Raw genomic sequence first — 23,595 nt, 5'->3', positions numbered from 1 at the left:
CCCGGCCTGTATTTTATTTATTTATGTTTGTGGAGATGGAGTCTCCCTGTGTTGCCCAGGCTGGTCTCAAACTCCTGAGCTCAAGGGACTCTCCTGTCTCTGTCATTACAGGCATGAGCCACTGTACTCAGCCAACTTACATTTCTTGAGCTCTGTGTGAAGCACTTTACATGTGCTAACTCATTCCAACCTCACACATTTAGCCCTATGTGGTAGGGATTATTAGTGCCAGCCTTTTGTGGATCAGGAAGCTGGGGTTTAAAGAGACCAGCTAACATTCCCACACCGTATTACCAGGTAGCAGAGGCACCAGGGCTCACACCTTGTCTGTCAGATTGAATAGGTGGCTTGACCACACAGCACTCCTTTCCCATAAAAGGACGGGGATGCATCTTCCCATGCCATGGCTGAGGAGACTATGCCACGTCCACACTTGGCCACCAGTACCTCTGCTGGCCCACCCACCACACCTCTCGTGAGCACTCACTGAGGGTGCAGCTTGTACAGGGTGCCGTCCACACCCACAGTGATCCTCAGGTGCTCCAGCCCCTGGTCTTCTCTCCTTTTTTCCACTATAGCGGCCAGGCCAGCACCACAGAGCTGGGCCGCCCTCCGGGACACAGCTCCGCACACCTCCTTCACCACGATGCTGTCCTCACATGTGCTGTCCAGGCCCAGCTGCTGCAGAATCGTCCTGACCTGGAGGAGTGCCAGCCGATCGCTGCAGGCAATACAGCAGGGAGTCAGGACCTGCTTCCTAGCACCCTGGGATGTGCTCAATGCAACCCACAGCCTCCCCATTCTTAGATGCCCTTGCAGGAGTGGGGAGAAATTGACCCAGGCAATGGCTAGGCTGGATGGAGCAGAAAGGCTTAGGAGTCGAGACTCAAGAAGGTCCACCACCCCTGGAAGTTCCACCAACTTAAAAAAATAAAGTGTGAATGCCTCTGGGGTTCAGCATGTTCATATCTATGATCTCACTAGAAGCCACATGAGCTGCAGCAACCAACACACCAGGTACCCGTTTTTCAGAAGGGGAGGCTGTGGCTCAGCCTGCTAGAGCTGTGCCCTCTCGTTAGAGAGCAGGGGCTCAAATTCAACCCTTTTCATACCACCTCTCGTGCTTTGCCACAAATTGTGCCAACTCTCATACGCTGGCCCCCTTCAATTGGAGGCCAACTTTCCTTCTATTTAACTTTTTCTGATTCTCTGTATTTTCTTCCCTTTTTCTGATTTCTCTGCTGTTTGACAGTAAGACTGTATTTTCAGTAGTAGCCAGCAGGGTACATTCAATGAGCAAGTGAATACATGAATATACAAAATACAATCAGAACCTTAGAGAATCGGAGCCAGGTAGGACCGTAAACACATGCAGCGAAACACCCATCATGGGGCAGGCTGGCTTCAAGTCTAGACCCTGGTCATCTCACAGTGAACTAATGGTACTTAAAAGGAGCCCTGACTCCCACGCTAAGCGATGTGAAGTTGTATCCTTGACTGTCTCAGGTAATATTTAGAGAAGAAGAGTGTTATCAAGAAAGACAACTGAGAAACAACCTGTATGACCATACAGGGGATTCAGCAGGTAAATGGTGGTGTAGCCAAACAATAGAATTCTTCGTAGATCTTAAAGATGAGTTTGTAGCCAACACAGTGGCTTACACCTGAAATCCCAGCACTTTGGGAGGCTGAGGCAGGAGAATCACTTTAAGCCAGGAATTTGAGACCAGTCTGGGCTACATAATAAGACCCCAAGACCCCATCTCTAAAACAAACAAAAAAAAGATGATGCCATGGAAAATCTTCATGACATAATGACATAGTGAAAAAATGGATTATAAAATACTATGCACGATATAATGTTGGATTTTATTTTAATGTTTGCCCTTGCCAAGATAAAAAAAGACACACACACACACACACATACACACATAAGAAAATCTATTCAGACATTGGGAGGATTAGAGGTAATTCCTTTTTTTTTGGAGACTGAATTTCGCTCTTGTTGCCCAGGCTGGAGTGCAATGATCTTGGCTCACTGCAACCTACACCTCCTGGGTTCAAGTGATTCTCCTGCCTCAGCTTCCCAAGTAGCTGGGATTATAGCCCCACCACCATGCCCAGCTAATATTTGTATTTTTAGTATAGACAGAGTTTCACCATGTTGGCCAGCCTGGTCTTGAACTCCTGACCTCAGGTGATCTGCCTGCCTTGGCCTCCAAAAGTGCTGGGATTACAGGCGTGAGCCACCACACCTAGCTTAATCCTTATTTTTCTTCTTTTGCTTATCTGTAATTTTTAGATTCTCTAAAATGAATGAATAACATTTGTATAGTAAGAAAAAAAGGTTTTTCAACTAGTGTGTCTAAAGAGAAAGCCTGCAATTCCTTCCTGGGCCCAGCCTTTCACAGCTTAGTTCAAGTACATTCCCTTCCTGATCCTCAGAGCAATCCTGGGAGTTAAGCAACAGGGCAATTATTTCTGTTATGAAGCAGGAAACTGGAATTCAAAGAGGTGAAACAACCTGCCTCAGCTCATGCAGCATAAACAGGTTAAGTAGTGGAGATAAATCTTAAAACTCAAGCTCTAAGACTGTAAATTCAGGGACCTTCCCCCTGAGAACACTGTCCCATCCATTTGACAAACTGCTTTGAAATGGGCTGCAGTTAGCACGGCACCTACCAATTCCCATTGGCACTAGGTAGATAATTTTCTTTTTATTCCAGGAAGGTTTTAAAAAACAAAACCTGGCTGGGCGTGGTGGCTCATGCGTGTAATCCTACCACTTTGGGAGGTCTAGGCAGATGGATGGCTTGAGCCCAGGAATTCAAGACCAACCTGGGCAACATGGTGAAACCCCATCTCTACAAAAAATACAAAAATTAGCTAGGTGTGGCGGTGTGTGCCTGTAGTCCCAGCTACTTGACAGTGGGTGGGAGCAGGGGAGAGAAGCAGTGGTGATCACTTGAACCCAGGAGGTTGAGGATGCAATGAGCTGTGATTGCGCCACTGCCCTCCAGCCCAGGCAACAGAGTGAGGCCCTGTCTCAGAAAACAAAGAAACAAAACAACAATCTGTAGAAATCAAAACATTCAAAACAGACACTTCTTGTGCAGCAGAAGCAAATAATTCTGGGGGTATAAGAGTGTTACCCCCTTGCGCTTGTCTAGGAACAACTTTCCTTTTATTACGGAAAAAAAAAGCAAGGTAAAGACAAGTAAACTTGCTTATCTATTGCTCATGGAGAAGCTGTTTTACACAGCAAAATAGGATCCCTTTGGTCACCAAACATGATGATTTTTAACCCATCTGTTCAGATTGGATGGGGTGAAGACTAGACAGGAGAAGGATGCTGAACACTTGCTAATTAACACCCCAAAAATATATAATAGCTGCTGCTGTTATTGATTCCACCATCCTCTCCTTAAACAATAAGAACTCCCCTTAAACAGCCCATCTGATTTACCTCATTACGTACACCACTTTCATGTATAATGGGTTTTCTTTTTTTCCCCGCCGGAAAGTGATTTTTCACTTGTGGGCATCTGACCATAAAGACCAGGAGAATTAAATGAATGAACCCAAATGGAGATAAAATCCAAAAACACAGCATCAGACAACATCCAGTGCTAGCACAAAAAGCAGTGAAACTGACATATTTGTATATAACTGGTGGTGATGGAAACTGAAACTACTTTTTAAAAAAAAAATACTGCGCCCGCGGCAAAATACTCTTTTAACCAAATGTTTCTACTGCTAACGAAATGATTTACAATATTCCAATGACTATGTGTACTAAAGGAACAACTATGGTTACTCAGAATAACAGGAATTTATAAATTATTAACTAGACATCCTATACTAAAGGGAAAGTTTAGTAAATTATAGTACAGTAACATAGTATAATATGCAGCCATTCAAAATGATAATTACACCAAAGAGTTGATAGGGGAAAGTTCCTCTTTCTAGAAGTATTCCAGCTAATAACTGCAGGAATCATCACCATTTACGATGTCTAGTGAAATAATAGATCCAGACAATATGCATCAATGACTGATAACATCCTAAAAGAAAGAGAGACAGACAGACAACTCAATGCCACCTAAGAAATATTCTTGTCCAGAATTCACTACTGAATCTAACTAAGCACCTGGGTCTAACTAAGAGTTTTTGGGAAATACAAGAAGACGGGAAAATGCTAAATGCTGCAATCCACAAAATCTAGAATACAGGAAACTCATAGGATAAGACAACAGTTTTTTCAACAAATACATGGCAAGGGAAAGCAAGACAGGGAGAGGAAACCCATAGATTAAAAGAGATTATTTAAACATATCAACCAAATGCAGTGTATAAACTTTGTCTGGATACCGATGCAAACAAAAGAACTGTTAAAACCATTAATTTTTGGCAATTCAGGAAATAAGAACACTAACAGGACATTTTGTGAGGCTGAGGTTTATCATTAGATTTTTAAGTGTGATAATGGTACTATAGTTATGTTTTATCAAGAACCCTTATATTTCAGAATACATTATGAAATATTTACAGATGAACTGATGTAAGATGTGGGGTTTGTTTCAAATTAACCCAGCCTGGGGATGGGGACAGCAGGACTGTATAGATGAGCCCAGTTTGACCATGAGTTTATTATTGTTGAAAGTGGTGATGGAAATATTGAGCTCACTTTACCTCTGTTTCCACTTTTGTATATGCTTAAGATTTTGTATAATAAAAAACAAAATAGCTGGGCATGGTGGCTCACACCTGTAATCCCAACACTTTGGGAGGCCGAGGCAGGTGGATCATCTGAGGTCAGGAGTTCAAGACCAGCCTGACCAACATGGTGAAACCCAATCTCTACTAAAATAATACAAAAAATTATCTGGGCCAGGTGGCACATGCCTGTCATCCCAGCTGAGGCTGAGGCAGGAGAATCACTTGAACCCAGGAGGCAGAGGTTGCAGTGAGCCGAGATCACGCCATTGCACTCCAGCCTGGGCAACAAGAGTGAAACTTCGTCTCAAAATAAATAAATAAAATTAATTAATTAATTAAAAAAACAAAAACCAGAATTTTAAATGAAAATTTTCATGAACAAGCACTGAAAACATAATACACAGAGTGACAAATGTAATGATTATGATTATGAAAAATGTTTGCATGCATTCAAGAACTTAAAAGGAGCTGGGCGCATTGGCTCACACCTGTAATCCTAGCACTTTGGGAGGCTGAGGTGAGCAGATTGCTTGAGGTCAGGAGTTCAAGACCAGCCTGGGCAACATGGGGAAACCCCATCTCTACAAAAAATACAAATATTAGCTGGGCATTGTGGTGTGCACCTGTGGTCCCAGCTACTCAGGAGGCTGAGGTGGGGGGGATCACCTGAGCCCTGGAGATAGAGGCTGTAATGAGCTGCAATCGCACCACCGCATTCCAGCCTAAGTGACAGAGTGAGCCCTGTCACCAAAAAAAAAAAAAGAAAAAAAAACTTAAAAAGGAAATATAATATGCAAAAATCAAATAGCTGTGGTTGAGTATGTGGTTGATTTTTTCAGGAACAAAAGAGGATTATTTTTTAGCCTTAACCTAACTCCTGTGTAACTATTTAGGAAGCTTGGTGGAGGACTTAGTCATTTCTGCTTAACACTCTGAGGCCCAGGCGGGCTGCAGGCCCCAGAGTGCTATACACATGCTCCTCGAGGCTGTGATCCTGAACCAGTTGGAAAGAGAAGAGCAGCCCCAGGAGGCAATCCCTTGTCCAGCCAGGGCCTTTCTGTTTTTATTTTTAAACCTCAAATTGGCCCAACGCCAGCGCAGTGGCAGTATACGCCAGTCAGAGCCTCATGATGAACTTGATCACAGGTCACCTTTCAATCTGGGACAGGAACTTGGTTTCGAAGATGCCCCTGGTCCGAAGACGCTCTGAAATCTGCCCTCGGAAGAGAAGACCCTGCTTGGTCAGGTCGATCAGGATCTGCCGCACAATCTCCCCCAAGTACATCCCGCTGGTCATTTTCTCGTATCTGTTTGGCGAAGAGGGATAAGGTTGGGGCAGACATGCAATGCAGAAGACCACATGATGTGAGAAGGCCAGGCTTTGGAACCACGCATGGAGCAAGATCCAGATCCCAGCTCTGCCACATACTAGCTGCTTGATGTGAGCAAGCACTGCAAGCTATCATCTACAAAACAGGGAGATGAGAAGTGCCCCCACAAGACTGTTAGGAGGCAAGCATCTGGGCACAGTGGGCACTAAGCAAAAGTTAGTCCCTGGTCTTGGCCCCAAAGCCAATGCTCATTGGCTTTGTGTTACAAATCTGTTCCACTGGAGATTCTGCTCTGTGAGTTAACACATTGAAACTGTCTGCATGCACCAGGGGTGCTCAAAAGCATTAATTCCCTTCCTCCTTTCTACTGGGCTGTGAGCTCCATGAGGGCCAAGAGAGCAAGAGAGAAAAGGGGCCTCATACTGACCAGGCACTCTGCACAGGATGTGTAACGGTGACACACATCATCATTATCAACAGTGACACAGAGCCAGACTGCCACTGCTTGCAGAGTCAAATGGAAAGCTTTTATGTGCTGGGCTTGGGTTCTCTTCACTGCTCAAGACCTCATCAGTCTAAGGGATTAACCCCAGAACAAACAAACAATAGTGGTTTCAAGACAAGTTCAAAGGTGCTGCCCCCTTAAAACCTCAGTCCAAAAATGTGAGCCTTCAGTGGCTGCAGACACACCACTAATTAGAATGAACTGCTCCTTGGGAAGAGCCATGATACTCGGATGCTCCAACTCAGGATTCAGAGGGAAGGTCCCTTCTTTTTGGAGCAATCCCTGCTTCAGCTGGGCTTACCACAACTCATCTGCCTTCCAGTTACAAGATTGGTGCCGAAGGGGAGAGAAACCACCAGGGCCAGTCTCGGTCTTTTCTGAGCCTCTTCCTAGACAACGCTCTCAGTTCAACAGTTTCCAAGGTGTCCATGGCCTAGGCATCCCCTCACATTTCCCATCTGCTCAAGCTCTCAACTTGGATAGCACCCCTAACAATAAATCTATGTTTCCCATTATTTTCTATATTAAGACACTGAGCTTAGTTTTGATAAAGATCATATGGCCTGCAAAACCTAAAACATTTACTATCTGTTCTTTTACAGAGTAAGTGTGCCAACTCCTCTTCTAGGGGACGGGCCTGGGTTAATAATCAAGTTTTAGCATGTGATATGGTTTGGATTTATGTCCCCACCAAAATCTCATGTTGAATTGCAATCCCCAGTATTGGAGGAGGGACCTGCTGGGAGGTGACTGGATCATGGGGGTGGATTGCCCACCTGTTGTTCTGGTGATAGTGAGTGGGTTCTCACAAGATATGGTAGTTTTAATAGTGTGTAACACCTCCCCCTTCACTCTTTCTTCCTCCTTCTCCAGCCATGTAAGATGTGCCTGCTTCCCCTTCACGTTCTGCCATTATAGTAAGTTTCCTGAGGCCTCCCCAGTCATGCTTCCTGTACAGCCTGTGGAACTGTGAGCCAATTAAACCTCTTTTCTTCATAAATTATCCAGTCTCAGGTAGTTCTTTACAGCAACGGGAGAATGGACTAATATCACATGCCAGCTCTATCTCTGCTATCCCTTTCTCTCATAATAACAGAATGCAAGTGAAATCTACTCTAATTTATTTTTGAAGTCATTCATTATCTTCAGTATTTTTCATGTGGTTAGTCATTGGAATACACCTCGCCAGTGATTGTGACCCATGGTAGGACATGATATCATGGTCAAGAACCAGCACTCTCATCCATCACAGGTGGCCACTTCCCCACTCCCAGAGAAGGTCACCAACCTAGTAGCCAGCTCTTGAAGGCCTGAAGATGTTGGCCTCTGAAAGAGACTTACTAAAAGCCCATCTCAAGAGGGGTCACTAAGTCCCCATGCCCTTGGCGAATGAACACGCTGGCAGCCTCTGCCTCACTTCCAGAACCACCACTAGACCTTATGGGGCCTTATGGTAATTAGAAAAAGGGACTTTTCCCTTTTACCTGTTGCAAACTTGTCATAATATTTTTCTTTTGTTCCAATAGGTATTTCACTGACATTCGACAGCCGTAATAAGCACACAAAGCTATGGTGTCTACGGTACCCCCTTAGGTCTTGTAGTGTTGCTCACTACACAACCCACATAAATGCACACATCCACCCTCTTCACCTCTGCTTGCCAGGATTCAAGGACCCCTCGTCCACCTCCGTGTCGTATCGGGTCCGGATGTCATCTATGCAGCCATTGTCTCCAAATCCTCCCCACTCTGTGTTGATGCACATCTTCCCTTCATCCCCCTCCACCATCTCGATGTTCCTCATGTCCTCCATGTAGCACATGTTGCTGCCTGTTCCTAGAAGGAATTGTGAAGGAACATTAGTCTTCAAAGACACCACCAGGTTTTAGAAAGGCAGCAGAGTGCAGCAAATAAGAATTTAGGCTTGGAGTCAAATAGGACTGGATGTGATGCCAGCTTTACAGTCATAGCTGGCTAACCTTGGGCAAGCATCTCATCTTTCACAGGCTCGGTTTCTTCATTTCTGAGAAGGAAATAATACCCGCCTTATGGGTTTGTTATGAAGTGATATTTTTAAGTTTCCTTCCATGGTAAGCATTCAATAAATGGTAGCTGCCGACTTCATCATCATCATCATCATTACTGTTAAGCCATAGGCACACAAAGCTTCCAAGCAGTCGTAAAATTAGCAGTCAGAGCTGGAAGGGACCATGAGGAATCATCTAGTCTTGGATAAACAAATGCTTGGCATCTGTTAGCCACCCTCTTCTTCCTTGCCCATGACTTGGCCTCAGAACTATTCTCAGCACAGCATTCCAGGCAAGTATTTTAGTCAATCAACAGGCCTCACCTCTTTGCCCTCCTATATCTAGCCCAATCCCTCCCACAGATGAAGAAACTCAAGTCAGACAGAATAAGCCACCTGCCCAAGCTCACAAAGCGGGTAAGAGTTAGAGTGAGAGGAAACCTCTCACCTGGCATGGGAGATAGCTCAGTACATCCCCACCTCCTTGTTCCACCTGCTGCTTATATCCAGAAAGCCCAGATGATCAAATGGAACAACTTTTCTAGGTTCTATCATTACTTAGCCTGTGCCTGTCACCTGGAATGCCTTTCATCCCCATCTCCACCTGTTCCAATCCTACCCATGCTACCCCTGTTAGAGACAGCATCCCCCTAGAATCTACCCTCGGCCTTACTCACTGCCAGACTTCTCCCAAAGACCCCTAAAATCCCTGTATCAGGCCACTCCTTTCCCCTCTTCTAAGTTTCTTTCCAGCTCCTCTCCTTCCTGTGCATCCTGAGAAGCAGAAGAATTCAGAGAACAAAAGAGGTGCACATTGGAGCCAGAGTGAAAATCCACAATAGCTCCCTCAGTCCCAGGTCAAGAGGATCCAACTGTAGTCTCCTTCCCCCCATCACAATGGGCCCCAAGGCCCTAATTTAAAAATCTCTTCTTCCTGTGTCATTATCCTTCCTCAACAGCAAGGATGACCTTGGCTTAGGACTCTTAATGGAGAAAGAACTTGGTGACCTGGAATCGCAATTGTAACTTCATCTCTGCCTTGGGCAGAGCTTCTGTATAACGGGACAATGCCCACCCTCTCACATTGTTAAGAAGGAACCATCAACGGATCCAGTGGGATTAGGCCAATGGGCCATGCCTGACCACTTACCTGCAATCAAGCCAATCTCACAATTAGGATCTTCATAGCCACAGGTCATCATGGTCCCCACTGTATCATTCACAACTGCAACGATGTCCAGGTCAAACTCCTAAAAAAACAAACAAACAAACAAACAAAAACCCAGCTCTACTCTGAGTTGAATGTGCAAACCAAACAGGCTTAGGAGGGGCGTGTCATTCCAAGGCAGGCAGAGACCAGAGTCACAGGAACTGGGCAGAGGATGGCAGAGCAGAGGGGCCCGGGGAAGGCGATAAGAGCAGGCATAAGCCTCAACACCACATCCTACGTTTCTCCTCTTGATGGCTTCCCTGAGCATGTCCACCACGTCCTCCCCTTCACAGTCAGTGGCCTTGAAACCTTTGGTCCACCCTATGAGTGTTCCCTGAAAGAAAGGAGCGAAAATTCATTTGAGCAATAGTTTGCTAGGACCACTGCACAACCTCAGCGTCCAACAGATGCAAGGCACTATAGTTGGCTGCTTGTCAAGTACATGTGCTTTTGCCTCTGCCTCCACCTCCACAGCCCTAACCCTGGGCACAGCAGCATCACAGAGCACCACACTCAGGCAAGGCCTACCACTGAGTGGAATCACTGCAGCAATTCATACTCGTCAAGGGTCAAATCATGTTCCCTGGCCATGATTACATAGAATAAAGGCCCAGGATCACAGTGATCCTACTTCTCTTTTTTGTTTTCCTTTTTTTTGTTTTTTTTTTTTTTGGAGATGGAGTTTCACTCTTGTTGCCCAGGTTGGAGTGCAATGGCGTGATCTCAGCTCACTACAACCTCCACCTCCTGGGTTCAAGCAATTCTCCTGCCTCAGCCTCCTGAGTAGCTGGGATTACAGGCATGCACCACCACGCCCAGCTGATTTTTGTATTTTTTAGTAGAGATGGGGTTTCACCATGTTGGCCAAGCTGGTCTCGAACTCCTGACCTCAAGCAGTGCACCCGCCTTGGCCTCCCAAAGTGCTGAAATTACAGGCATGAGCCACCATGTCTGGCTGTGATCTTACTTCTAACTTAGTCAAGAACAGATTATGATGTGATCAAAGGCAAAGCTACCAAATGTTTATCAAAGTATGTTTCACAGTGAAAAACTAGAGGTATCCTACAACTCCAACAGTATGGATCTATCGTCCTGTACCTCAATATGGGACATGGTATACACCCATAACGAATCACACTGTAAGAGAACGTTGGATGTGAGAGAAAGATGTTTTCCACACACTGTTAAGTGAAAGCACATCAAACAAATACAGATAGTGAATTATTCTATTTTTATTTTATTTTATTTTATTTTTTTGAGATAGAGTCTCGCTCTGTCGCCCAGGCTGGAGTGCGGTGGCAGGATCTCGGCTCACTGCAAACTCCGCCTCCCGGGTTTACGCCATTCTCCTGCCTCAGCCTCCCGAGTAGCTGGGACTACAGGCACCGGCCACCTCACCCGGCTAGTTTTTTTTTTGTATTTTTTAGTAGAGACGGAGTTTCACCGTGTTAGCCAGGATGGTCTCGATCTCCTGACCTCATGATCCGCCCGCCTCGGCCTCCCAAAGTGCTGGGATTACAGGCTTAAGCCACCACGCCCGGCCTCTATTTTTATTTTTTAAATTACACTCATACACCCATACACTCACACCTGGAGAAAGGACTGGAATAATATATACACCAAAAGGGTTAACAGTGTTTCTCTCTGTTTGCAAAATTATGCCTCACTTTTCCTCTCTCCTTTTTGTTTGTCTATATTTTCTAATTTTTCTTAAAGTAACATATATGATTTTTATAATACTGAGAAAGTGGTTTTTTGTTTGTTTGTTTTTTAAGACAAACTCTCTCTCTGTAGCCCAGGCTGGAGTGTAATGGCACGATCTCAACCCACTGCAACCTCTGCCTCCTGGGTTCAAGTGATTCTCGTGCCTCAGCCTCCCGAGTAGCTGGGACTACAAACATGCACCACCATGCCTGACTAATTTTTGTATTTTTAGTAAAGATGAGGTTTCACCATGTTGGCCAGGTTGGTCTCGAACTCCTGACCTCAAGTGATCCGCCCGCCTCAGCCTCCCAAAGTGCTAGGATTACAGGGGTGAGTCAATGCGCATGGCCTGAAAGTAGTATTTTTAATTCTCAAAAGGAAGCCCAAAGTTTACATTGTTAGCCTGAGGTAGGAGTTAGTCTAGCCCCGGACTCCATCACCTAGAAAGCCAGGGTGGGGTGAAGGCAGGCAGAACTGGGGTGTCTAGACCGGGAGAAGCCCTGGGACAGGAAAGGCAGTCAGAAAATCCGATGGCAGCACCGTGAGCCCCGTGACTGGATGCCACCTCACCCTGAGGCCGTTAGCCCACAAGCCCCAGTCTCCCTCCTTCCCTCCATAGTTCTTGGGAAACTGGGCCCCTGGCTGGCTCCTTTCCGGTTGGTGTGTGTACAACATTAGAGAGACACTCCCAACTGGGAAACCTCTCTTATTAACTGCAGTTACACAAAACTAATCTATTTTTTGATGTCTCTCTTTTTTTGTCCCCAGCCATGGGTGTCTTTGCTTCTAGCTGCCCACGTGTCTCCCCTCCCTCTTCACTGTGTCTTCACGACACCTTCAGAGCGGCTGGAAGACAGGCCCAAAGGCCCAGTGTCCTGAGTCAGGAGCAGTAGCTGTGTCCTGGCGCCCAGTCAGGACCGCAAACAGCTGCACACGGCACCCTCCCGGATGGTGTATTAATTTTTAATGGCAGCAGCAATGCAGGAATGCATTAGTAGTGTAAAAAATTAAAATGTTACTGACAAGCATAGAGTTCCCTTCAACTCCCATCCTCCCAATCTGAGAGGTAACCTCTGCCATTAGTTGGATATTAATCTTTCCATAGCTTTTCCTTTCCACTTATTAGTATTTTTTTTCTTTTTCCCCCCATTTCTTCTTTCAGGGGTGAAATTACAAATATTTTTAAGTAAATAAATTCACACTGTGTGTGAACTACTGCAATTTTTTTTTCTAATTCAAGAACGTATCTTCCAGACCCTTCCAGGCCATTTATATGGATCTGCCACATTCCTTCACTGAGCAAAATATTCCTTGAATATAATTGCACGAAAATAAAACCACGAAACACACCTATAAAATGAGATCTATTTTTGTGATCATTTTCCGATGAGGAAACCAAGGAACAGGGAGATTAAATAACTTGCCCAAGGTCACACAGTCAATAAGCAGAGAAGCCAAGGGTAGGGAAAGGGGGACGAGGGAATCAGTGCTTAACGGGTACAGAAATTCAGATGGAAAAGAAAAAGTTTAAGAGATGGATGGTGGTGATGGCTGCACAAAAATGTGAATGTACTTCATGCCATAGAAGTGTGTATTTAAAAAAATAGTTACAGTGGGAAATTTATGTTATGTATATTTTATCACAATAAGAAAATGGTACAAAAATAAAAAACTATTTTTTTCTTTTTTTGAGACTGAGTCTTCTCTGTCACCCAGGCTGGAGTGCAGTGGTGTAATCTCGGCTCACTGCAACCTCCACCTCCTGAGTGCTAGCGATTCTCCTGCCTCAGCCACCCAAATAGCTGAGATTACAGGCACCCGCCACCACACCCAGCTAATTTTTGTATTTTTAGTAGAGATGGGGTTTCACCATGTTGGCCAGGCTAGTCTCGAACTCCTGACCTCAAGTGATCTGCCTGCCTCAGCCTCCCAAAGTGCTGGGATTACAGGAGTGAACCACTGCTCCTGGCCCTGGACAAAATCTTAGTACGTCTTTGATGCTACCCTTATTATTGTCCTGAGCTCTCTGGTTGAACTGCTGAGCTGACCAGAGTTCTCCCATACATTTAGGAAGCTGTATACTGCTTTATGCCAGTCTTAGAAGCTGGGCTGATGACAGTCTGTCAGAAAGACAGAGCTCCTCTCCGCAAGCTGGTGAGTCTGTCTGTGAAGCGGAGGCCAGGGGTTGCAGAGAATTCACTGCCACGATGTCAGGCCCTGGCGACAGCGCACCCTCCCTCACCACCATTACCAGCATCAGATTCCTCTCGACCTTTTCCAGGCTGAATTTCAATCCTTTGCTGCCTCGAGAGTGAAGGATAATACCAGGATTTCAGTGCCTGCTAGGTGCCGGACACCATGCTATGCATTTTACACACACCAGCTCATTTACTCCTCACCGTATTCCTCCATTTTCACCAACGGGGAAACCATGCCTCAGAGAAGTTAAATAATCTGCTCAAGGTTATTCAGATGGGAAACAGTAGAGACAGGGTTGCCAAACAGGAGCCCACGACCCCAGAGTCTCTGCTCTTGACCACTGTGTTTCCTGACCTTAGGAAGGACACTGCACCTCTCTGTGTAGCCACATCTGGGCCTGTTCCCAAGTCCCTGAAGAAGGACATGTCCTTGCCCGGAGGTTTTCTGTGTGGGCACTGGCAGAGACTGCAAACTGTCTCTCTCCATCTGCAGAACAGACAGCTCTGCCCCAGCCTCACGCAAAGGCCCAGCCTTACTCGCCCACCATCAGCACCAGGCCGAGGCCCCATGACCCACTGGAACTCTGCGGAGTCTAAGAGCTCAGCCCAGTGTCTAGTCCCCACTTCTAAGTTCTACCTCTTGGTCAAGCTAGTTTACCAGAAAAACCATGCAAAAAACACATATTGCTGACCTACCTGAGTCTTAGCTTCCCAGTTAAAAAACCTTTATTCATTACACATAAAGTTAAGCCTGGGTGATTTTTTGTTTTTACACACAGACACGCACACACCACACACCACACACACACACACACACACGCACATTTGGAGGTGGGGGTCTTACTATATCGCCTAGGCTGGTCTCAAACTCCTGGACTCAAGTGATCCTCCCACCTTGGCCTCCCACGGTGCTAGGATTACAGACATGAGCCACTCTACTTGGCCTGCTTGTTGTATATGTTTTTGTTCTTGTTTTTGATAGAGATGGAGTCTCTGCTGCCCAAACTGGAGTGCAGTGGTGTGATCATAGCTCACTGGAATCTCAATCTCCTGGGCTCAAGTGATCCTCCTATCTCATCCTCTCTAATAGCTGGGACCACAGGCACGTGCCACCATGCCTGGCTACGTTTTGTTTTGTTTTGCTTTGTTTTGTTTTTGAGACGGAGTCTCGCTCTGTCACCCAGGCTGGGTGGAGTGCAGTGGAGCGATCTCGGCTTACTGCAAGCTCCGCCTCCCTGGTTCACGCCATTCTCCTGCCTCAGCCTCCCAAATAGCTGGGACTACAGGCACAAGCTACCACACCCGGCTAATTTTTTTTGTATTTTTAGTAGAGACGGGGTTTCACTGTGTTAGCCAAGATGGTCTCCATCTCCTGACCTCGTGATCCACCTGCCTCGGCCTCCCAAAATGCTGGGATTACAGGCGTGAGCCACCGCTCCTGGTCTGTTTGTTTGTTTTTTAAGACATGGGGTCTCACTATGTTGCCCAGGCTGGTCTTGAACTCCTGGCCTTAAGCAATCCTTCCATGTTGACCTCCCAAAGTGCTAGGATTACAGAGATGAGCCACCACACCTGGACAACCCTGGGTGTTTTTACCCTAGAATTACAAGAAAGACTTTGTGATAAATGTCTCCATATTTATGAATTATCTATTAAAATGATGAACTATGATGTTCTTCAGCGTTGGCTAAAGTGGCCATGTGATCAATTGCTTCTGAGATACTAATATTAGAAAATAAATACATTTATTGCCAGACACGGTGACTCAAGCCTGTAATCCCACCACTTTGAGAGGCTGAGGTGGGTGAATTACCTGAAGTCGGGTATTCAAGACCAGCCTGGTCAATATGGCAAAGCCTCGTCTCTACTAAAAATACAAAAGTTAGCTGGTGGTAGTGGCAGGTGCCTGTAATCCCAGCTACCTTGGAAGGCTGAGGCAGGAGAATCACTTGAACCCAGGAGGCAGAGGTTGCAGTGAGCCGAGATCATGCCATTGCACTCCAGCCTGGGTGACAAGATCGCAACTCTGTCTCAAAAAAAAAAGAAAGAAAGAAATGCATTTCTTGTGATGTGCTGGCAAGCTTTCTTTCATCGGACGATAAAAACCCATTGTAATTCCCTGTTTTCAAGGCTATCCAGAAAGACACGGATCGTATTATTGCCCAATTGTTATAACCGGCCTTCACTGGTCATTACCTCTTCCTCCCTCTCTCCATAGTATGATTCGACCTCTCTTTTAGTAGGAATATTATGTATGTGTCCCTTTATTGTATACTACTCTAAATTCTCTTGTGAATGGTCAATCTAAAAAATCATGATAAATTGATGAAAAATTAAATTGTTGAAATTCTCTATCATGTGTTCCAGGCTGCCCCGAACCCAAGATCCCTGTAAAAATGAAGGCTGACTGGGAGTTACCTGGAGATGGCCCCAGTAGAGGAAGGAAGCCCACTGGGCTGGCCGTGAGTCTGGTGGGGCTGTCTTACCTTGTCAATGCTCGTCTGCCTGCAGGGAAATGAGAACGTGAAGCCCAAAGGTAGGGAGGCTCCCTTGAGGCCCATGTAGTCCAGGAAGTCGGCGATGCACTGCACAATGTGGTCAAAGAGCTGCAGAGAGAGAGACAGCTGCATTCACACTGGGCGGACATCGATGCAGGGTGGCAGGCTGGCACCTCGGAGCCCAAAGGCCTTGCCTGGCACTTACCTCCTCACCAGTGCCCTGCATGATCTCCAGGGGGATGGCGAAGATCTTGTTGTACATTCGCACAGACCTCCGTCCACTTCTGATCTTCACCAGGAGGACCCGGAAGTTGGTTCCCCCAAGATCCAGGGCGAGAAACTTTCCTTTCTCTGTGATGGAGAAAGCAGCGTCTGCATTCCATGACAGGGACTTGTGTCGGGGCATTGGGAGGAAGAGGAGATGCTGGAGCAGAGCAGACCCAGGGCCTGCAGACCAGAGGGTTGTGCAGGCCACCATGCACAGTGCCCGGGCCCTGGGCAGGCATCTTGAGCCTGAGTGAGGCCAGGCTGCTTTCCTTGGCCTCCACTTCTGTGATAAATGCCCAGGCACCACCTACACTATCACCAGTGAAGTGCCGTGAAAAGAGGCCTGGCCTGGAGTCAAGGGACCTGGGGCTTCTGAGAAATGGCTTTTTTTCTTGAGCAAGAGAGGCAAGGTCCTTTCCTTCCACATCTGCAAAATGAGACTGAACCTCTGAAGGCTCTTTCAGCTTCACTGACTGACAGCCTTCTCTGGAGCCACAAGGAATGGTGCGGGGCATCCAGTCAAGGACCTGCATGATTCATATACCCAAGGGGCCTCTGGCCCGGCGCGGTGGCTCACGCCTATAATCCCAGCACTGGAAGTCCGAGGCGGGCGGATCACGAGGTCAGGAGACCGAGACCATCCTGGCTAATACGGTGAAACCCCATCTCTACTAAAAATACAAAAAATTAGCCGGGCATGGTGGCAGGCACCTGTAGTCTCAGCTACTGGGGAGGCTGAGGCAGGAGAATGGTGTGAACCCGGGAGGCGGAGCTTGCAGTGAGCCAAGATTGCATCACTGTACTCCAGCCTGGGCGACAGAGTGAGACTCCTTCTCAAAAAAAAATAAAAATAAAAATAAAATAGTGTCTTTTACTGCCCTCAGTTAAGAGATCCCAAGTACAGCTGTTGGACCTTGAGTAGCTCATCTAGCCTCTGTAAGTGTCAGTTATGGCATCCATAAAATGGGAACCATTCCCTCTTTGGCAACATTCCAAGTGGTTGTGGGAATGAAATGAAATAAAAGGTTCAAAAGCAAATTATAAGGTGTAAAGCATTTTACTAAGGTCATTATTTCTGGAAAACTCTCGTGAGATTCAAAGAGGTAAAATAATTTGTCTGAAGAACTGACTTTACTACTTAGTGGCTTCTTTTGGCTGAGCACAGAGGACCAGAAGGATCAAGGGTTGGAGAAGTTGGGGGCAGAAGTGATGAGAGGGAAAGGGAAGCCAGCCAAGCCACAGAAGAGAACAGAGCCAGAGAAGCAGCAGGAAGACAAGCCCAGGCAATCCCAGGCATCAAAAACAAAGTCCCTGGGGTCAGGATCTGGGGGTCGGGGTACACTCATGTTCTCATCTACACACACATAAGTTCTCATCTACACACATAACCTAATGTAGGTTTTTTGTGTTTTTTGTTTGTTTGTTTTGTTTTTTACTGCAAATGCCTTGGGTTAACCAAGGCCAACAGATGTAGAAAGAATACTAGCCTTCTACCTACTCCTGCCCTCCATTAGAGACGTGAACCTAAGTCTCTAAAAACCAAGAACCTCACTGGCTTTGAGGAGTTTTGACAGGAGCCCTGGATGGTTGTTCAGAGAGGGAGGCTGTGCTGGCCCACCTGTGCCGTCCGGCAGCCCGCAGACGTAGGTGGGCAGCATTCTGACCGTGGCCAGCCCGTGGCTCTTCTTCTTTAGCCCGTACTCCAGCTCAGCCCGCATCTTGGCCTGCACGTCCACGAGCTGCTCTCGGGTCAGCCGGAACAAAGCCAGCACCTTGTCAATCTGCTTCCGCTGGGCCTGCATGCGGGAGGCCACTGCAGTCACCATGGCGGCCCCCTTGGTGCTACCACTCTCTGACAGGAGGAAGCGGACATCACAGCTCGGGACCAGTTTCCTCACCACCTTGTGCAGGCGTTTCGGGTACCTGAAGCAGGGATGATGGCAAAACATTGAGCAATCATAAAGGTCAGGCTCAGACAAGACCCAGGGGCAGCAGTGAACTGGTCCCAGAGGGCCCTGCAGGGCGGGGGCTCAGCCCTTTATTTGCTGATGGTAGGGAGGGGAGGGGATGACAGGAGGGACTAAGAAGCTGGGGCAGTGGAAGGCACTTGGGAGGCTCAGGGAAGTGCCTATTCTGTCAACGAACATTTCAACCAGTCTGTGCAGAATGTATTGGCTGAATCATTTCTGATTCAGAAGAAATGATTCATTCAAAGAAGTGATTCTTTGGACAGAATCATTTCTGTCCAAAGGGAAGGATTTTCTTTCTTGGCTCTTCCCAGGGTGTAACCACCTGACTTCCAAGTCCACCCCTGGTAGCCAAAGGGGCTTTCATTCTCCTTCCTTTTGGAAAATTCCCATTTCCCTGTGTTTTCCTACCAGGACCCTTCCCATAAACTTGGCAACCTGTGCTATCTCTATTTTTCCCTGTCTATGATTAGGTGCATCTTACTTCCCAGGCTTAACCACATAGTAGGTGTTCAGTAAATAATGGCTAGATGGAAGAATGAATGGAGAGATGAATGGGCAGGTGATGGATGGAAGGACATAGATACATGGATGGACAGCATTCCTAATTGGGCAACTGGCTTTAGTAGAATATTTCTTTAAGAGTAATCCCCAGAAGCAACCCAGCCAGCTGGATGAATGTGGGCCCTGCATTCACCCTTTCCCTTGTAATCTCAGAACCAGCAAGAGGGGTTGATGGTTCCAGACCCCAGATAAGCAGTATAGTCCAGAAGACACTGGGGCCCTGCCCCAGGGAGACTCATTTGTGGGGGCGTGGCTGGCAGGCGGCACTCACTGAGGGTGTATCTTGTAGACGGTGCCATCCACGCCCACCGTGGTTCGGAGCCGTTCCACCTTCTTGTTCTCCCGGAGGCGTGTCAGGATGGCCGCCAGGGCTGCTGCACAGAGGTTGGCCGAGCGGAAGGAGACGATGGTACAGACATGCTGGACAGCAATGCAGTCAGCCTCAGATGGCTCCAGGCCCAGGTCCACTAGGATCTCTCTTGTATTGGCAAGGCCTTCTTTATACCTGGCCAGGCGACAGGAATGAGCAGACCACACTTCTCCATCCCATTGGCATCCTCCCGGGTGAACAAGCTTCCCCACCTCTCAGGATTATGAAAATTAATAGGCAGGCCCATAGTAATAACATAAAAATAACAATATCAACATTGATAGTAGCAGCTGCCACTAACTGAGCAGTCACCATGAGCCAGGTACTTGTCTAAGGATTTTACACGTATTAACTCCTTCAACGCTCACAAAAATCCTGCGGGAGGTGCCCTCATTACCCTATCATACAGATGAGAGATGTGAGTGCAGAAAGGGTGAGTAACTTGCCCATGGTTGCACAGCTAGTAAGGGCTAGAGCCGAGATTTGAACTCAGCAGTTAGATTCTAGCACCCACACTTTTTTTTTTTTTTTTTTTTGAGACGGAGTCTCGCTCTATCGCCCAGGCTGGAGTGCAGTGGCCGGATCTCAGCTCACTGCAAGCTCCGCCTCCCGGGTTTAGGCCATTCTCCTGCCTCAGCCTCCCGAGTAGCTGGGACTACAGGCGCCCGCCACCTCGCCCGGCTAGTTTTTTGTATTTTTTAGTAGAGACGGGGTTTCACGGTGTTAGCCAGGATGGTCTCGATCTCCTGACCTCATGATCCACCCGTCTCGGCCTCCCAAAGTGCTGGCACCCACACTTTTAATCACCCTGTGCTATGCTGACTTTCACAGAAATTCTGTCCCTGCCAAGTTCTGCATAGACATAGATACTGTGGCTCAGCGCCACACAGCTGAGCTCAGAATCTAAACTGATCACAAAGTCAAGGCAATACCAGGGTTACTAAGCCTGAGAAGCAGGACCCTCAGATGTGCTGGACGGCAATGCAGTCACGCAGGGGCCCATCGCCTTCACCTGCAGCTTTTACCAGCCAGCTCCCCATGCAAGAGACCTATGTGTAAGGCCTCAAATCACCACATTCAAAGCCAGTTCCTAATGGGAGCAGGTCAAGAAGGCTCTGCTATCACAGGAGTTCTGGACTTGGATTCCACACATGGGCTTAGTGTCCAAGGATGCCCTGATATTGTAAGCAAACTTGTGTGTGAATGTACATTTTCAGGGCTAAGGGTCTAGTTCTCAAAAGGATCTGTGATCCTAAAAATGTTACAAGTTACCACTTTAAGAAGAAGGCAACAAAACATGGGAAGAGGGTGGCCCTCTGACAGCAGAGTCCCTCACTGATGAAATCAACAAGAACCTCTCATCTGGGTCACGGCAGAAATTGCTAACCCATCTGAAGCCATGACCAGATCTGAAATCCTCCTGGTGAAGGAGGAGGATCTAGTCCCTCCTGCTGTCCTACCACACGGAGCACCCCACACCTGGGCCTCCCATCCCAACTCTCCATGGAGCTAAGGCAGAGGGACTTGCTTACTTCTCCATGGCAGCCACATGCCGTGTTTCAATCTTGCCCTTAGTATGGAGAGCAGAAGATTTCTCACCGCCGAACAGGAGGCCAGCCTTGGCCATCTTCAGCAAGATAAGCCTGACAAGCTCCCCCAGGTACAGGCCACTGATCATCTTCTCAAACCTGCATGTTGGTGAATAGAACAGTGGACGCAGCCCGTTTGATTAAGCTGCATCATTTCCTGAAGACCAGGAGCCACTGCCCGCAGGCAGGAGCAGATGGGAGAGGGCTGAGCTAAGAGTCCCTCCCTCTCACAAAGTGCTGGATGGCAAGAACTTTTGTCTGAAATCACCCTGGCCATGGGTACCATTCTCACATCGAGCATAGGGACTCTCAATTTCATAGACTTTGGGTATTTTCCCAAAATCACTCAAACATGATGCGACAAGTCAAATTTCATACTCAGATGCTTCCCACTCCTACATCAAGCTTCTGTCCAAGAGAGAAAGATTCTGTGCCTGTGAGACGGGCTTGGACAGCCCCAGAGAGGCTCTACAACAATGTGGATTTAAGATCCCCATGGCTACCTACAGCTTTACTCCAAGTCTGCACACCAACAATTCCTAATTGTTTCCCAGGCAGACTATTCAATATTATTATTATTATCATCATCAGAGACAGGGTCTCGTTCTGTCACCCAGGCTAAAGTGCAGTGGTGCAATCATAGCTCACGACAGCCTCCAACTCCTGGCCTCAAGTGATCCTCCTGCCTCAGCCTCCCACAGGTGTGCACCACCACACCTGGCTAATTTTTTTATTTTTGTAGAGGCAGGGTCTCATTATGTTGTCCAGGCTCGTCTTAAACTCCTGGCTTCAAGTGTTTCTCCTGCTGTGACCTCCCGAATCCCTGGAATTACAGATGAGAGCCACCATACCAGTCCTAAATATAATGCTTATTTTCCAAACACAATAAGACCCAAAATCAAGAACAATCTATGTCATAATCTACCTTATATAGTTCACTATAAAAAGTCTTAGAACAGGCCAGGTGCAGTGGCTCACGCCTGTAATCCCAGCCCTTTGGGAGGCTGAGGCGGGTGGATCACAAGGTTAAGAGTTCAAGACGAGCCTGGCCAATATGGTGAAACCCTGTCTCTACTAAAAATACAAAAAAATTAGCCGGGCGTGGTGGTACATGACTGTAATCCCAGCTACTCAGGAGGTTGAGGCAGGAGAATTGCTTGAACCCAGAAGGCAGAGGTAGCAGTAAGCCAAGACCGCACGACAGTACTCTAGTCTGGGCAACAGAGTGTGAGACTCCATCTCAAAAAAAAAAAAAGTATTTGAACATTAAAAAAACAGAAGACAATCAGAAGAAATTTAGGGTGGATGTTAAGGAATATAATATATACACATATTTTTTGAGACAGGGTCTTGCTCTGTTGCCCAGGCTGGAGTGCAATGGTACAATCACGGCTCACTGCACCCTGGACCTCCCAGGCTCAAGTGATCCTCCCACCTCAGTCTCCTGAGTGGTTGGTACTACAGACATCTGACATCGCACCTGATTACTTTTTTTTTTAATTTTTATTTTTGTAGAGACTGGTCTCACTGTGGTGCCCAAGCTGGTCTCAAACTCCAGGACTAAAGCAGTCCTCCCACCTCAGCCTCCCGAAGTGCTGGGATTACAGGCATGAGCCACCAGGCCTGGAGAGAGTAGAATTTATTTTAAGTAAAATGGAAATGGGTGAAGATGATAAAATTCAAAAAATGGACACCACGTCCTTGGCACATGACTGCTCTGGGTCACTAGGGCATGGGCATGTGCCTGGAGTAGGTGCCACCAAAGAGGAATGTACTTCCTGGGTGTGCAGTTCTAGTGTTTGAATCACTCCTAGAAGGTGCTTGAAATTCATCCGCATGTCTTGACAAAATGACTGATTCCAGGGCTGGGGCTAGGAAAGTGTGACATGAGCTGGGAACATCTTACAGTGCCAGGAAACAAGGAAGTACTTAAAGAGTGATGGAACATGTCAAAAGGACACAGGAGCCAGCTTCAGGGCCTTCCTTTGCCCAAATCTGAAACAATTTGAGCATCAAAATAAAAATGGACAGCAAATATGGAGGGAAGGTCCTGCCAGAGCCCCCACCTGCTGAGCGATGAGGCCTCCGAGAAAGCAAGGCGCCGGCAGACATGCGAACACGAGGAGTCCGGCTGTGCCTGCCTTCTCCTCGCTGCCCAGGTGTGTTCTGCGGCCACACGTCCGAGTGCTCTTATCTTCAGTGCCTTTCGTGCACATACGTAACCCAGAAATACTGACTGAATTAGAATTAGGGTTATTAGGGTTATGACTTAGGGAAATCTTTCAATGTCCTTGGCTTCTATTTCCTCATTTGTCAAATGAAACTGAAATACAAGCAATGCCTTAGAAATTTGTTGTAACGGGGCCGGGCATGGTGGCTCACGCCTGTAATCCCAGCACTTTGGGAGTCTGAGGCAGGAGGATTGCCTGAGCTCAGGAGTGCAAAACCAGCCTAGCCAACGTGGCAAAACCCCGACTCCACAAAAAATACAAAAATTAGCCAGGCATGGTGGCGCATGCCTGTAGTCCCAACTCCTCTGGACACTGAGGTGGGAGGATTGCTTGAGCCTGGAAGGTGGAGGTTGCAGTGAGCCAAGATCGGGCCACCGCACTCTAGCCTGGGCTAGAGAGTGAGACCCTGTCTCAAAA

At 47.1% G+C, this 23,595-nt stretch overlaps 1 protein-coding gene across 2 annotated transcripts in view; it reads right to left on the bottom strand.

The window, feature by feature from the left end:
• HKDC1 (hexokinase domain containing 1) overlaps positions 1-23,595 on the bottom strand; it is a 48,767-nt gene that overhangs the window by 1,635 nt on the left and 23,537 nt on the right. For both annotated transcript variants that reach the window (XM_011927147.1, XM_011927138.1), the window contains 10 exons: positions 20,891-21,046; positions 19,260-19,493; positions 18,076-18,380; positions 16,396-16,541; positions 16,179-16,298; positions 10,029-10,124; positions 9,731-9,830; positions 8,207-8,390; positions 5,871-6,026; positions 488-721 (listed from right to left, as the gene is read on the bottom strand). In XM_011927147.1, coding sequence (XP_011782537.1) covers positions 488-721; positions 5,871-6,026; positions 8,207-8,390; positions 9,731-9,830; positions 10,029-10,124; positions 16,179-16,298; positions 16,396-16,541; positions 18,076-18,380; positions 19,260-19,493; positions 20,891-21,046 — 1,731 coding nt within the window. The remainder of the gene's footprint in view (positions 1-487; positions 722-5,870; positions 6,027-8,206; positions 8,391-9,730; positions 9,831-10,028; positions 10,125-16,178; positions 16,299-16,395; positions 16,542-18,075; positions 18,381-19,259; positions 19,494-20,890; positions 21,047-23,595) is intronic.

This window comes from Colobus angolensis, unplaced genomic scaffold, assembly GCF_000951035.1.
Source record: "Colobus angolensis palliatus isolate OR3802 unplaced genomic scaffold, Cang.pa_1.0 Scaffold12, whole genome shotgun sequence".
NCBI classification, from domain to species: Eukaryota; Metazoa; Chordata; class Mammalia; order Primates; family Cercopithecidae; genus Colobus; species Colobus angolensis.
This window is presented reverse-complemented; position numbering and strand designations above follow the sequence as displayed.